Source organism: Vicugna pacos, chromosome X (assembly GCF_048564905.1).
Source record: "Vicugna pacos chromosome X, VicPac4, whole genome shotgun sequence".
In the NCBI taxonomy this organism is placed as follows: Eukaryota; Metazoa; Chordata; class Mammalia; order Artiodactyla; family Camelidae; genus Vicugna; species Vicugna pacos.
The window spans coordinates 56491184-56507746 of NC_133023.1; the positions used below are offsets into that span (position 1 = coordinate 56491184).

The 16563-nt window shown below is 39.7% G+C and overlaps 1 protein-coding gene across 1 annotated transcript; it reads left to right on the forward strand.

The window, feature by feature from the left end:
- Window positions 1-2294: 2294 nt before the first annotated feature.
- On the forward strand, window positions 2295-10319 carry CDX4 (caudal type homeobox 4). Its single transcript, XM_006217151.4, has 3 exons — window positions 2295-2796; window positions 8769-8914; window positions 10113-10319. Exons 1-3 carry the CDS (start codon window positions 2295-2297, stop codon window positions 10317-10319), a joined length of 855 nt encoding a protein of 284 aa, XP_006217213.1.
- Window positions 10320-16563: the final 6244 nt, after the last annotated feature.

Below are 16563 nucleotides of genomic sequence, written 5' to 3' on the forward strand. Positions count from 1 at the left end.
AATGAAAATGATAATAAATAACTCATAATGCTGTTGTGAAGATTAAATGAGACCCTGCGTAAAAAGTGCCTATGGGTATGTGATTTTCTTGCCCTTCTCCCCAGTGCCAGGTTTTACTGACCAATTACTTCTGTTCCTTCTTCTCCAAAGCAGGCTTCAAAATATATCCAGAATCCAACCATTTCACTCCATCCCCAATGTTATTCACCTGGATTATTGCAATGGCCTTTTAATTAATCAGTTTGATTCTATTTTGCCCACTTACAGTCTATTTTTAATCCAAAGGCCAGAGTGATCCTTTCAAAACTTAAGTCAAATTATGTCACTCATCTGCTCAAAACTCTACAATGTCTTCCTCCTTCACTTAGAGTAAAAAATTAGAAATTTAAAATGACCTACCCCCATCAGCTTTTGGACCTAATCTACTTGTTAGCCACAATTTCTTTTTTGCTATTTCTCCAATAGAAGACAAACATTGTCTTTTCACTTGTTGTTCCCTCTGTCTGGATCCTCTCCTCATAGCTCATTCTATCACTTCTTCTATATTTTTTTAAAATGTCATTTCTAAGTAAAGTCCTCCCAAACCACCACATTTTAAGTTGCAGCATTCTCCAATATTCCCTATTCTCCTTCCTGCTCTCTTTTTCTTCACATTAATTATTACCATTCAACATACCATAAAATTTAGTTACTTATTAGTATCTCTCCCCTTGAGAATATAAGCTTAATAGGGTCAAGGGCTTTGTCTGTTCACTATTGATATCTCCATGCATAGAATTGCACCTAGCACTCAATAAATAGTTGTGCAGTAAATTAGTGAATACAGTGGTGCTGTGTGCCAAGTATTAAGTTAAGCAGTTTGCATATATTATCTCAGGAAATCCTGCCTTGTAAATGCTGACACTGTTAGAATCTCTATTACACAAGGAAAACACCTGAAACTCCCAGAGGTGAAGTGATAGCCCCAAAGCCAAAGAGGGGTTAGTTAATGGGGGTGCCAGATTGGGTTGGACTTTATAGAGGGGCACATTCCCTGAATAGGAGCACAGCCTGAGTTAAAGGTGGTGATAGTTTTGGGGAGGGGGGAAGGGCGAGGGAATATGTGGGTGAGAAGGAACCCTGGTATACAGATTGGTTTTGTTGTCCAGAGGTACTCTGGTTTCTTGAAGCAAAATCTTGAGTTCACTGGCATCTACTGGCAAGCCCATGTCTTTTTCAACAACTGGAGTTTTACAAAGGAAATCTCAAGTGTGAAAGAAAGTTGGGAGATGCAGTTGCCCTGGATTTAAGACTGTAGGAATTTGGCTCCTTGGAGTGCTGGTTTTGAGGCAGAATTCATACCTGGCAAAAAGAGACGCCTAAGCAAGACCAGGGAACTGACAAGAAAATAAGAAAGCCCACGACCCACATGGGTCTTCTCCTTGTTTCTTTCCTTTTTTTCCCCATAACCTCCTCTCCATCTTTCTTTAATTTGTGCATGTTTGTAAAACATCCAATTAATCTGGCCTGCCATCTACTGGAATGTAACCTTAGGAAGGCAGAGCAGGGATGTTTGTCTCTTGTTCACTGCTCTATTCCCTGTGTCTACAACAGCCTTACACACAATAGGCACACAATATATAGTTGTGAAATGAATCTCCGTCCTTAGAAACAAAGCTCTCCTCCTGGGGGAGGGGGCAACCCTTTTAAGTAGTATCATGGGCTACTGCCATGTGAAGTACCTGTACCAGAGAATTTGGGCAGAGGGGATACCACTGATGCAGGCTGGGTGTGGGAAGATCAGCGTAAAGGGAAGAGGCCCTGGGCTAAGGACTGAGTCCCAAAGAGTAGGATTTGGCCCTGATTCTGCATGTCTCCATCTCACTTTGGAGGGAGCTGGTCAGAAACCTCTGGAGGAGCTCCTGTCTCTAAAAGTGCAAAATTAGTGCTATGGGACCAGATGGACAAAAGTGAGAAAGAGGAGATAGAAAGGCCCCGGAGGTCCGGGAGAGGGAGCGTAGAGTGAACAAGTCCCTGTGAAAGTGAAATGGCCGTTCATTTGAATGCAAATGCTATGTAAAAGCCTAAAGCCCCTTGACGTCAGCCCAGCCATTGGGGGCCCATCTATACCGGGATACCGGTCACCTGGAAACCGTCAGGGTAGGAAATGCCGATGGAGTAGTCTGACGGGCACAGAGAAGCGTGCAGCACAGCTACGGATTGACCTGATTCCCTACTAATTCTCAAAGTCGGGTTGGGGCCTTACAAGGACTTCAGAATGGCTTAGGGCGCTCCTTTCTCATACTCAAGCCACTATGTACAGAAGCTGCCTTTTGGAAAAAGAAACGGGCATGTACTCGGGCACTCTCAGGAGCCCCACGGAGGGTGGCACCGCCGGGGCTGGCGGCACTGGGGGCGGGGGGAGTCCGTTGCCAGCTTCCAACTTCTCAGCGGCCCCGGCTTATGCGCACTACATGGGGTATCCCCATATGCCCGGTATGGATCCTCACGGGCCATCGCTAGGCGCCTGGGGCCCACCCTATAGTCCCCCTCGGGAAGAATGGAGCGTGTACCCTGGGCCGTCCAGTACAATGGGCACGGTGCCCATGAACGACATGACTTCGAGCCCCGTGTCTTTCGGCACACCCGAATACAGCAACCTGGGCCCCGCAGGGGGTGGAAACAGCGGTAGCAGTCTGCCGGCACCAGACGGCTCGTCACTGTTCCCCATCGACGCCGGCACTGCGGACGCCAGTTCTCCCAGCAGAAGCCGCCATAGCCCCTATGCGTGGATGCGCAAGACCGTGCAGGTGACCGGTGAGTAACCGATTCCAATGCCCTCACACCTTTCCTTCTCCTCTACTTCCTTGGCTCGCCCGCCCTCCTACTCGTCAGACTTCTCACAGGACGGCTTAGCTAAGGAGACCACTGCGTGGCTGACTACTCAGGGCCCCGGCTCATTAATGACCTCCCTCGCTTGTGCCTCTGCTCGGAGTGTGGCGCGTGGAACTAAGCCGGCCCGAGGGGCGGTTTTCACCATTTTCTGATCAGTCAAGGGAGCAAGCGGGTCAATGAGCACGTTAGCCACAAAGATCAGGATCCAACCCTGTAGTTACCCAGATAAGAAAACAGATGCATGGAGAAGATCAGTGGGTAAATGAGGGGGAGATAGCCTCGGTGTCCCGACGCTCAGTCACTGCTGCTTGCCCGTTCCATTTCAAACCCTTCCCTATCTGGGCGAGTCGGCCCCTCCTCCCCAAAGCTGGTGATGCTCAACTCAGGTTCATGGTGCTTGGTTGGCATCTGACCCTCCAGTTTTGCCACGAAAGCCCCGACAGCAAAACGACCTCGTCACCCTGGACTCTCAAGGAAGCTCCAGCTTCCTTCATCCAAGTGGGCAGAGGCAAGCTGGGCTCAAACCCAATGCCTTCTTACAACGTCCCTTCCGCCAATGGAAGCGTGGAGGCTGCGAGAAAGCTACAGCACACCACCGGGTCATAATAAGCTGCTCAACCCTAACATCTCCTGGGCGTTCACGAATATCAGCCCCAGCGTCAATAAGTGATTAAAGCCCTCATAACAGTCCAGGCAGGCGTCTAGAGGTGCAGGAGCTGGACGCAGTTTTGCCACACCGCAGGGAAAGGCCGAGATCTCAGCCTAATGCCGCCGACCCACGCTCCTACCAGCAAGCCTGTGGGGGGCTACTGGGAGCCAGGGGTGGGGGAGGTGGGTGCTTTAATCTTGGATGCGAGGTGGAGGAGGGAGGCGGGGAGATGTTTGTTTTCAGCTATAGTTGTTCTTTTATCACATTATTATTATTCCAACCCATCGCTCCCTGTCATTAGAGAAATTAGTAAAAATCGGCTCTGTCACTTTCATCCCTCTGGGGAAGAAATGACATTTCAATAGCATTTGTCCACAATGATTATGCTTCTGCTCACAGTTCTGCACTTCTTCTCCTCCTAAACAAACAAACAAAACAAAACAAAACAAAACAATGCAGGAGGATGGGAAAGGACTAACATTTACCATTAAGAGGATTGTCAGTCCGGAGGAGGCAGTTCCAATTGATTAGACTATTACTAGAATAGCAATCCAAAATTAAAAGTTGAGCTTAAATACTTGGTTTTAAAGTGTTTGAAAGTAAGTCTGCATATTGTTTTGTGAAATAAGGGTGAGTTGGGCTGGCTAAATAGAACAGAAAATTAGTTTAGAGTGGGACACTCTCAGGGCTGTTATTATATCTAATCTTAGGGTCATAATTAACATCTGTTCACTAACCCCTAACCATCAGCAAAAGATGCAAAAGCCAGAAAAGTAGCTGCTTTCAGTCCAGGATTATGTTTTGATACGGATCAGAAGAGGAAAGTCACTAGTATGTTGTTTGGAAGAGAGAACAATATGGGGGAAAGGACAAGATAAAAGAAATTACTTTGAGTCATGAGTTTTCCATTTACGAGGGAAAATATGACACATTTCTCTGCTTAAAAGTCTTCCATTTGCATTTGTCAGAGTCTCTCTCTTAGGTAACTCTAGTGCCAGAAGAAGTTTAGAAAGAGGCTCTAAATTACTCTATGGTATCTTCATCATTAGCTAAATCTTCAAACCTGGCTATAAAAGGCCACCTTTGTAAGATATTCTCTACAACGTCTATGAGAAATTCTAAATTGAATGATTTTGGTACCCCCTTTGACTTTTGGCAGCTTGTTTTACAGATGAAGCTTTATTAAATTCAATCTCTGTTTAGTTTTAATGTCTTACAAATATACCCCTTTGCTAGATTCTTGTAGCCCAAGGTGCATATTTAGCAGCAATTTAAGAATATGATGAAAAGTACGGACCCTCTCCTCAGAGAAATGCACAAACCCACAAATGCACATGCACACGTAATTTTTTAAAATAATTTTGGTAGACTCATGGACCCACTGAAGCCCTTCCATGGATCTCAGGTTATGAATCCCACAAAAAAAATCATTAAGCTGATCACCTCTCTGTGTCACTCCAAACAAAAAGGCACCCATTTGTATGCTTAGTACATAAGTGAATGTTAAACAAATGTCTGTTAAATGAATAAGTCAGATCCTCCTAAATTTTCTGCCTCACTCTGTAGTGTTGTGGGACATTTGACTTATGGTGAAAGAAAATAGATGAAATACAAAATGGAAGTAACCTCTCCCTGATTATGTAATCAAATGAAAGCTTTTTCCATCACTGAAGAATGTTTTAAATAGCCTTAAGTTAAAGAAAGAAAATTAGAAGACAATCAGAAAACATTTCATAGTGATTACTATCACATTTGATTTTTGAATAAGAGAGACGGGACTGACATACAGAGTAAATGACTGTCCACTAGGTGATATGATTTAAAAGTGAGATATTTTAATTTTTAATTTCCACTTTGTTCCCTAAGTAGTCTGTTCCAATATACATCTCATTTTAAAGATTATATGAAAAGGAACCTTATGGAAAGGCTCTGTAAAAAAGTTAAGTATTTTCATATTTTAAACATTGTCGGTACATTACAGCTAGGAATGTTTTCATCTTTTCTTTTCCCCAGAGTTGTAGCCTTGGATGTGTATTGACAAGGTAGTAACCTAAGCAGGGCTTGAGAGGGGCTTTCTTTTAGGGATGGGGAAGAGGAGGAGAGAAGAAAGTGACTTTGAATAATTCTTATTATGCTACTGGACAAAACACAAACACTGAGGAAGTAATACTTAAAAGATTTTATTCAGTTAGGACAATTCAGAAAATGAGTTGTTTAGTAATTCCTGAAGCTTATCATTATCTTCCTTGGTTTTGATAATTTCTCTGGACAATTTTTATAAATGAATTTGGGTGCAATTTTTAACTAAAAGCAGCAAAATATTACCATAAAATGAATAGTCATCCTGATGGTATCAATTTCACTATATTTTCTATAGAGATTGATTATCATCATCTCTACCCTCACTGTCATTATCATCATAACTCCTAGGTTTGGAGAGTGCTTTTCTAACAGTGTTTTCACAGCCAGTCTCTCAAATGAGCACATTTAGGGTGATAATAAGTCATCATATATCATGACATTTGTTTGCAAACTCTGTGGGGATACTGTCATCTAAATAGTGGGAAGGAGTCCCTCCATCCTTAACTACAGAGGCTTGTCTGAGTCTTTGGGGGCGAAGGGGAGGCAATGAAATCCTCACTACAGAGCAGCCCTTTAATATATCTTAAAATGTGTTACTTTCCTAAATTAACTCACAATAGCACTAGAGAAGGGATTCCTTCACCCTCAGAGATGTCATAGTCTCTGAGAGAAGAGACTACCTTGAACGATAAAAGCTAGTGCTCTTAGTGCTTTATTGATGTTTTAGTATGGAAATATGACATTATACTCTATTAGGAAATGTCCAAACCTCAATCTGATTTCATCATTTGAGGGGCAGAGGCAATGAGAGGGGCGGAAAGAAGACAGTTTGGGAGGAGGGACACAAGAGGAGCACCAGGAAATGGGAATTCATTTCTCTTTGTTAACTGTGCAGTCAATATTTCCCCCTGATCTACGTCTTCTTGAGGTTTGAGGTTTTATATGTCAGACTGGGGCAACAGACTCTTTTAAACACTTTACATGGCTTTGATATGCAGCCTGGCTCTTCCTCATCCCTCCTTTCTTCAGGGGTTATATTGCCGGAAAGGGTGAGGATTTTCATGGCAAATAAAGAGGCCTGGTCTTGACTTTATTGTCCTCAGAAAAAAACTGCAAGAGGGGAATTTATGACCAGTGGGGGTGGGGAAGGACTACAACCTTCCAGAGTTCTTGAAGTCTGGTTATGTTTACTGATTATCAAAGAGCGGAAAACACAGACATACACAAGTTGAATTTTAACTTCTGCTTCAAGTTAGAATTTAAACACTCAGCCACTTTGGGATTAGGAAGGGTTTTAGCAAATATCTCTTCAAAGATATATTTTGATCCTAAGGTTTGAGGTCCTGTAAATAAATTAAACCTCAATGTTTTCATTGTGACCTCAAATATACATTCTGCCATTGTAACATACTAAATGCCAGACCCCTAGTTCCCTAGATTCAGAAAACCAGTTCAATTTTTTTTCTTTATTTGTGAGTCTGTTTCTGTTTTGCTATCTATATTCGTGTGTTTTATTTTTTAGATTCCACAAATAAGTGATTTCATACAGTATTTGTCTTTTTCTGTCTCACTTATTTCACTAAGCATAATATTCTCTTGGTCCACCACGTTGCTGCAAATGAAACTAACACAATATTATAAATCAACCATACTTCAATTTTAAAAACCTGTTAACCAAACAAACAAACAAATTAAAAAGAAAAATAGCTCAAAGTTTGAGCCTTTGAGATATATTAACTGACTGGAACTCATTGTCTTCCGTTTTCAAGGGAGAAAGTTTTGTTTAGTTCATTAGTCCATGAGTCTCCAGACATTTAGTTTAATCCTAAAACATATCTCTCATCTAGAATTTGTTTCTACATACAGGCCTCTCCTCCCTTTTTTTTCCTTTCCTGGAGATGAAAGGGTGTCTGACATTTGTTTAGGGCTTGTAAATTCCAAACCAATTGGCTGGTGTTCCTGAATGTAAAGAGGGTTCAGGATGGGATCTGATGCTATGTAGCTCCTTTGTTAAGCTTGTGCTGCATCTTAACACCTCAATGGAGTTTAGGGAACTACTTTAAAGAAACCTTTGTCCTACAGATCGCTCCCCAAAACTTCACATCAAAAACAACCAGGGAAGATCAGAAGGAGTTTGCCAAAAGCCATAGAGAAAAGGAGGAAGATCCTGGAGGGGGTTAGAAAAATTAAAAAGAAAGAGAAACTTCCTAATCACCTTTGGAAAATTTGAAAGGAGGAATAAAACTCTGTTTGAAGGAGGGCATGAGAAATTAGTTAAATGTTGTGACACAAAGCAAATGTTTGTATATTTTTCAAAGAATACTAGAATACTCATTTTATTCTGCTTAAGTCAACACCAGCTCCTTTTCTCATTCATTATCCACCTGGGAATATAAATCAGCTTAAGATTCCCCCCAAAAAACTAAACTATTTTTTTAATAGGCAATAGGGGCTATCCTAGAACAGAATCTAAGTGACAATAGCTGTTTTCTTTTCCAATTACTATCCAAATGAAATTCCTCTAGAATGTATATGTAATTAGAATGTCAGGATCATAAACCGGCTTGCCACACTTGGGCCATTCTTATGCTTCCCAGGATGTTTAAACCAGGAATAACATTTGGCACAGTGGACTGGGAATCAAAGGTATGTGTTTGGGTCCCCACTCCTCAGCTCACTAACTCAAAGCCACTAATTTACCTACACTGAACCTCAGGTTCCTTATCTGTAAAAAAGGGTCAAGACACATTCTGCGTAATTTGAAAGGGTAGGTGAGAGGTTCAGTAGGAAACAGCATGGATGAACTGCATAAAATATAAAAGCAAGTGCATATATAATGGGTGTTGCTACTACTGCCAATGCTGTTCCCATATGTGAGGGGGAAGGGAATGAAAATCATGGCTTAAGTGTTTGCTTTAAAATGCTTTAGTGTAACAATATGTCAGTGGTGGTGTGATAAGTGTGTTGGATATATATTATATCTATAATAGCCACAGATGACTAATGGAGAAACGCATTTATGACATATTTGGTTCAAAAAAGGTACCTGTTTTATATTAGAAAGTAATTGCTAAGGGTGGGAACAGTGGCTATAATTCCTCCAACCAAAACAATCTTCAAAGAAGTAAAATATGAGTAAATGTATTACTTTCTCCCCTAACAGGGAAAACCAGGACAAAAGAAAAGTATCGTGTGGTTTACACAGATCATCAAAGGTTGGAGCTGGAGAAAGAATTCCACTGCAATAGATACATCACCATTCGGAGAAAATCAGAGCTGGCAGTCAACCTGGGCCTTTCTGAGAGACAGGTACACCAGAAGTACATCCAATATGTTGCTTATAGTCATTTCAATAGGTTGAGGTTTTAGGGAAGTCTGTAAGCAGGAGTGGAAGCAAAACAGAAGACGAAGCTTTCCTAAAGCCCATCCTACTGGACCTCTTATTTTAGTACCATTGGTTGGTGGGTTTACTAAAAATTGAGTGTGGTGAGCATTCTGTAGTTGTGGATGTGGAAGCAAGGAGTGGCGACATTAAGGTTGGAAAATGATGAAAACTCCCATACAATTGATCAGTTAGGTCAAAAACCTTGATATGGTTCCCTAGTAGTCACAACCAATGTGTGAAGTGGAGATTTCTCAATCTTGGTAATTATCTGGTTCATATCAGTCAAACTATAATAGTAACTGAACACCAATGCTGCTATCTGAAGCAATTTTTTCTATTACACAGTGTAGGATATTTAATTTTCTGTTGTTTATGTAATCCCATGATTCCTGCCTCAAATTTAGCTTACTGTGGGTACTCAGTGAAGATAAATCACAGCAAGGATCAGTGATTTCCATTCACCCAGATCTTAACATTACATAACTACCTGACGTTTTTTGCTTAGGTCTAGGAGTAATCCTGGAATCATAGAATTCTAGAACTGTAAAGTCCATTAATGTATTGCTTTATCCCATGTAGCTTGCATTTCAACCATTTATGAAGGTAAGCTGCTATCATAGCAAGAGGCACAGTATTCCATCATTCCTGTTCACCCAGTTCTGTTTCATTAACCTTACTTCTTTAATGACAGATTGTAATCGCTTTTGCTATTTAAATCCTTCCCGTTTTATCACCATATCATTATCTGCCATTCTATCATTATTTATTTCTACTTGTGCAACAGAAGTGATGGGTGAGGTATAATATAAAGAGCACTGCATTCAGAGTCTGAAGCCCTGGACTTGAGTTGTTTCATCTCATGCAAGATATTTTCCCTCTCTAAGCCTCAAATTTTTAAAACACCTGTTGGGTTTTTGGTATGATTTTACTTTTTTAATGGCCTTTTAACGGATATTAAACCCATTGTTAAATGGGAATACTTCACAAGGTCATTGTGAGACTCAATTAAGTGATGCAGGTGAAAGAGCTTTGTAGAGACTAAAGTCTATGAACAATAGCAATGACTATGAAAAATACATTCAGTATGTTGCCCCATTAAATCCAAAGCATTTTGTGTTTCAGGTAAAAATCTGGTTTCAGAATCGCAGAGCCAAAGAGAGAAAGATGATCAAAAAGAAAATCTCCCAGTTTGAGAACAGTGGAGGCTCAGTGCAAAGTGACTCTGGCTCCATCAGCCCTGGGGAACTACCTAACACTTTTTTCACCACTCCATCTGCTGTCCGTGGATTTCAGCCTATTGAGATACAGCAGGTCATAGTTTCTGAATGAAAGAAAATCAAAGAGAAATGCAAAGTGCCCTTCCTTTAGCGTTGTCTTTTTGGTTTCTAAGCTATCAGCAGGGGAGTTGGAACATGATGTAATACCTTGCAAGGCAGTATTCAGAATGAGTGGATGCGCCATGGGTTGAAGATAATTCAGGAGTCAGTTACTGTTAGAAACCATCCCCAGAAAACTGTTGCATGCTATGCTATGTCAGTCACTCAGGGAGCTTGGTGGTAAGCTGTATAATTAAAAGCTACAATCATAAGCCCTTACAACTCTATGCAAAATTTCTGAAACTTGCTTGTGAACAGACTGTTAAAAACAATTCTTCCTGAATGCACATTTGTGTATGTGTATTTGTGTTTGTCATTTGATGCTGGATGTGTTCTTTGATGCTATCTTTTGGGAGTGTGGAAGAGGTAAGCAGAAATTTATCTATCTCCAGCTACCATTTCAAGTGTTTAACTCAGATGCTAACAGCATTTTCATAGTAAATGTTTTTAAAATCATCAGATGATTCTGAATCCATTGTTGCTGGTTAATAAAAATAATAAATTAAAAAAAACATTTTTGTCCCTTGAACATACTTGTCTGGCATCAATGATCTTATCTCAGAACTTCCAACCTGCAGTGTCAATTTCAAATCTTGCCAAAAGAATGAAATCAGACTAGCACAATACAGTTTAGCTTGGTTGAATCATTAGAAAGGTGATTTACTTTTACTCCACTCCATTTACTCTTATAGTGTAAAAGGGCAGTCAGATTTAACATGAGCACAGGGAAAGTGTATGTCCTATAGCTTCTCTCATTGCCATCACCTTCAACCTGTTCAATTTTACCTACATTATGTCATGTCCATGCAGTGTGGCCCAAGAAGCTGCAGTTTACAGATTACAAACACACAACTTGGGCTTCAGTGAGCAGAGTTGTCTGGAGTTTGTGGCATTGGTCCCATTTACTGTCTGCATATCAAAGTGACCAAAGGCTGAACTCTGAATCTTCTTTTTTTATATTTAAAATTTTTATTTATTTATTTATTATTGTATTATTTAATCATTTTATTTTGCTGGGGAGTAATTAGGTTTATTTATTTTTAGAGGAGGTACTGGGGATTGAGCCTAGGACCTCATGCATGCTAAGCATGCACTCTATCACTGAGCTATACCCTCCCCACCGACTCATTTTAAATTGAGATGGTTTAAAAGAAAATTTGATTAAAGTAGGAAAACAATCAGAGTATAACTTTCCTTTTGTTTAGAATTCATCTTTGAAGTTCTTAAGAAAATAGAATCTTGAACCTAACTACCTGTCTTTGAGTGGGGAGTAAGAAATTTATCCTCCCTCTTCTTATGAAAATCTCAGAAATAAGGCGTAGATTCCACCTCACTGCCTCAAATAAATATGGAGTGGACTACATAGCATGTTAACTGGTTGACAGGCCACTTGGAGTGCTGAACATAAAAAAAATAAGCATTAAAATGAATCCTTCCAATTTACTAAAGGGTAGGTAGGAATTTTAAGGATGAGGAGGCTAACTTCTGAGTGTACATAGACAAATACACTCAGAAGTTGGCTTCCTCATCCCTAACACCACCACCCCCAACAAAGGTATACCTTTGGCTATAGCAGTTGGATTTCCCTGGGGATTGTTCTTTCCTGCTGTAAACTTTTTGTTCCACAGAGAAGAAATTTTTTATCTATTTTTATAGATTTTAATTTTCTAGAACATACTAGCAGGACCACAACATAGAGCTTTTGTTCTTAACAGCATATTGCAGCCACTTCCTCTAAGAAGACATATTGATTCCTTCTCTGAGGCCTGAGAAAAAAATACACATTATGCTTTTATGATTATACTGTGGTGGTGTGTGCTGGAGGTATGTGGAGAAAAGAAGGTTAAACACCAAAATTCAAAAGTTGTACTCAAAGTAGGTTTCAATAAAGAATTTTTTTTCTGGTTGGGTGAAGAGGCAGGAATGAAAACATGCCAAATGACCAACAGTGTTCAGCTAGGATAGTGGAATTATGCAGATATTCTTTTCATTACTTTTCAAATTTATGCTTTTTATAATAGAAGTTTCCTTAAGAAACATGTATTCACCTCTAGTCTTTCAAGTAATTTGCAACTTTAGAATCCTACTTGCAACTTACAGAAGTGTTTCAATCTCCTAGTTCCTTTCTTAAGACTCTTAATCTAGTCTTGAAGTTGTTTGTGCACAGCTACAAAGAAGTCTTTGGTAGGGTTTGACTTCTTTTCAAAGGAGGAAGGAAAAAAGGCCCAAGGGAAGTTTTCTACTCTTGGCTCAGATCCAGAGAATCTAGCTGTTTTTCTGGTCAAACATTACCAGACCAAGTCAAGAAGGGCAGGAGGAACCAGGAAGGGGGATGGGTAGTTGGAGGGAGGGATATATTATAACAGGGTATGAGGAACATTTTGAGAGGTGGTAGACACATTTGTTATCTTATTTCTGGTGATGGTTTCATGAGCAGATATATATGTCAAAAAATCAACTTTTATACTTCAAATACATGCAGTTTTTTGTATGTCAGTTATGCCTTAAGAAAGCTACAAACAAATACAGCAGAATGGTTGCAACTCTGGTAACAATACAAGAGAGGAACTCACTAGAGGAGACAGTCATCTTAAATAACTTAGATTCAGACCCCAGATGGGAATCACTTTCTTGTATATTCATGTCTGAATGTGCTATGAGGAAAGACACCAATCATCATCAGTGAGTCTCTCATAAAATGAGGATGGGTTTGGAGGGTAGAGAGAGCCCAAGATATGTTAGCACTGAATCTTGAAGTATGAATGCCAATGCAAAGCAAAGAAGTCCCCTACTGTGTAGTTTCAGAACCAATATTGTGAGTTGGTAGTAAAAGTAACTATTCACATGTTATGGAAAAGAAGCATTGGTCAGAGGTGGGATCAAGATGGCAGAGTAGAAAGACCCTTAGCTCACCTTCCCTCTCAAACACATCAAAACTTCAACTCCACAAAGAGCAACTCTCCCTGAGAATAACCTGAAGACTAGAAGAATGGCACTTCTACGACCAAGGCTATAAAGAAAGACCTACACAGAATCTAGTAAGAAGGGAGCAGAAGTGATCTAGTCAGAACTCACATCTCTAGTGGGTGACCCAGAACAGAAGGCATCTATCATAGGCTCAGGGATCCTCCTTTGGGAGCAACGGGTTTGAGCCACATATTAGGCACCCCAGTCCTAGGGTCCAACACTGAGAAATTGAGCATGTCCCAAAGCCTGCACCAGGCTACTGTTCCAGCCTCTCTTGCTTTGGCACTGCTCTCTGCTAAGACGGAGGCTGCTGTTGCCAATGCACATGCACTCACTGGGGAAGGAGTAGAGCCAGCTCAGTAGTGTGACATCAACCCTTCTGGCCCCAACATTGCCTCTACCCAAGACACACACACCACCATCACTAATCATCAGGCAAATGCAAATCACAATGAGATATCACCTCACATCTGTCAGAATGACTCATCAAAAAGGCAAATAATAACAATTGTTGGCAAAGACTAGGATAAAAGAGAACCCTAGTACACTGTTGGTGGGAATGTAAATTGGTGCAGTCACTATGAAGATTCCTCAGAAAATTAAAAGTAGGGCTACCATATGATCCAGCAATTTCACTCCTGGGTATATATCTGAAAAATAAAAAACACTAAGTCAAAAAGATATATGTATATCAATGTTCATAGCAACATTATGTACAGTAGCCAAGACCTGGAAGCAACCTAAATGTCCATCAACAGATGACTGGATAAAGAAATTGTTATAAATACACACACACACACACACACACACACACACACACACACACACACACAGTGGAATACTCCTCAGCCATAAAAAAATGCCATTTGCAGCAACATGGATGGACCTAGAGAATATTATACTAAGTGAAGTAAGTCAGAAAGAGAAAGACAAATACCACATGATATCACTTATGTGTGGAATCTAGAAAAAAAAGACAAGTGAACTTATTTACAGAACAGAAACAGACTCACAGACATAGAAAACAAACTTATGGGTAGCAGGGGAGAGGAGGAAAGGGGCGGGAGGGATTAATTGGAAGTTCAAGATTTGCAGATACTACCTATTATATATAAAATAGATAGGGGAGGGTATAGCTCAGTGGTAGAGCACATACTTAGAATTCATGAGGTCCTGGGTTCCATCCCCAGGACTCCCATAAATAAATAAATAAATATATAAGTAAATAAACCTAATTACCTCCCCCTCAAAAAGTAAATAAATAAACAACAAGGTCCTACTGTATAGTACAGGGAACTATATTCAATACCTTGTAATAACCTATAATGAAAAAGAGTATGAAAAGGAATATATATATGTATAACTGAATCACTATGCTGTACACCAGAAATTAACATATTAGAAACAGACTATACTTCAATTAAAAAAAAAACTTCAAGATCTTGTGATAGCTCACAGTGAAAAAAAAATGACAATGAATATATATATATGTTCATGTATAACTGAAAAATTGTGCTCTACACTGGAATTTGACACAACATTGTAAAATGACTATAAATCAATAAAAAAATGTTTAAAAAAAACTTCCAAATTTGAAAATGTAACCACTGAAGAAAAAAAATGAAATTTTCCATTGCAACAACATGGATGGACCTCGAGGGCATTATACTTAGTGAAGTAAGTCAAATAGAGAAATACAAATACTGCATATTTTCACTTATATGTGAAATCTAATAAATAAAACAAAGGAATGATTTAACAAAACAAAAACAGATTCACAGATACAAAAAACTAACTAGTGGTTACTAGTGGGGAGAAGGCAAGGGGGAGGGGAAAGCTTGTGGAAGGGGATTGATTAAGAGGCACAGACTACTAGGTATAAAATAAATAAGATATAAGGTTATAATGTACAGCACAGGGAATACAGTCAATATTTTATAATAACTTTATATGGACAATAATCCATAAAAATACCAAATCATTATGTTGTACACCTGAGACCAATATAATATTTTTAAACATTTTTTATTGATTTATAATCATTTTACAATGTTGTGTCAAATTCCAGTGTTCAGCACAATTTTTCAGTCATTCATGGACATATACACACTCATTGTCACATTTTTTTCTCTGTGATTTATCATAACATTTTGTGTATATTTCCCTGTGCTATACAGTGTAATCTTGTCTATCCATTCCACAATCTTGAAATCCCAGTCTATCCCTTCCCACCCTCTACCCCCCTGGTAACCACAAGTCTGTATTCTCTGTCCATGAGTCTTTAGATTCCACATATGAGCGATCTCATATGGTATTTTTCTTTCTCTTTCTGGCTTACTTCACTTAGAATGACATTCTCTAGGAGCATCCATGTTGCTGCAAATGGCGTTATGTTGTCGGGTTTTATGGCTGAGTAGTATTCCATTGTATAAATATACCACCACTTCTTTATCCAGTCACCTGTTGATGGATATTTAGGCTGTTTCCATGTTTTGGCTATTGTAAATAGTGCTGCTATGAACATTGGAGTGCAGGTGTCATACTGAAGTACATTTCCTTCTGGATACAAGCCCAGGAGTGGGATTCCTGGGTCATATGGGAAGTCTATTCCTAGTCTTTTGAGGAATCTACACTGTTTTCCATAGTGGCTGCACCAAACTGCATTCCCATCAGCAGTGTAGGAGGGTTCCCCTTTCTCCACAGCCTCTCCAGCATTTGTCATTTTTGGATTTTTGAATGACGGCCATTCTGACTGGTGTGAGGTGATACCTCATTGTAGTTTTGATTTGCATTTGTCTGATAATTAGTGATACTGAGAATTTTTTCATGTGCTTTTTGATCATTTGTTTGTCTTCCTTGGAGAATTGCTTGTTTAGGTCTTCTGCCCATTTTTGGATTGGGTTGTTTATTTTTTTCTTATTGAGTCATATGAGCTGCTTATATATTTTGGAGATCAACCCTTTGTCGGTGTCACTTGCAAAAATTTTCTCCCATTCCGTAGGTTTTCTTCTTGTTTTATTTCTGGTTTCCTTTGCTCTGCAGAAGCTTGTAAGTTTCATTAGGTCCCATTTGTTTATTCTTGCTTTTATTTCTTCTAGGAGAAAACTTTTGAAATGTATGTCAGATAATGTTTTGCCTATGTTTTCCTCTAGGAGGTTTATTGTATCTTGTCTTATCTTTAAGTCTTTAATCCATTTTGAGTTGATTTTTGTATATGGTGTAAGGGTGTG

Coding starts and splice junctions, on each gene's coding strand:
- CDX4 (XM_006217151.4), top strand. CDS start 2,295: ATGTACAGAAGCTGCCTTTTGGAAAAAGAAACGGGCATGTACTCGGGC. Junction 2,797..8,768: donor CAAGACCGTGCAGGTGACCG/GTGAGTAACCGA, acceptor CTCCCCTAACAG/GGAAAACCAGGACAAAAGAA. Junction 8,915..10,112: donor TGGGCCTTTCTGAGAGACAG/GTACACCAGAAG, acceptor TTTGTGTTTCAG/GTAAAAATCTGGTTTCAGAA.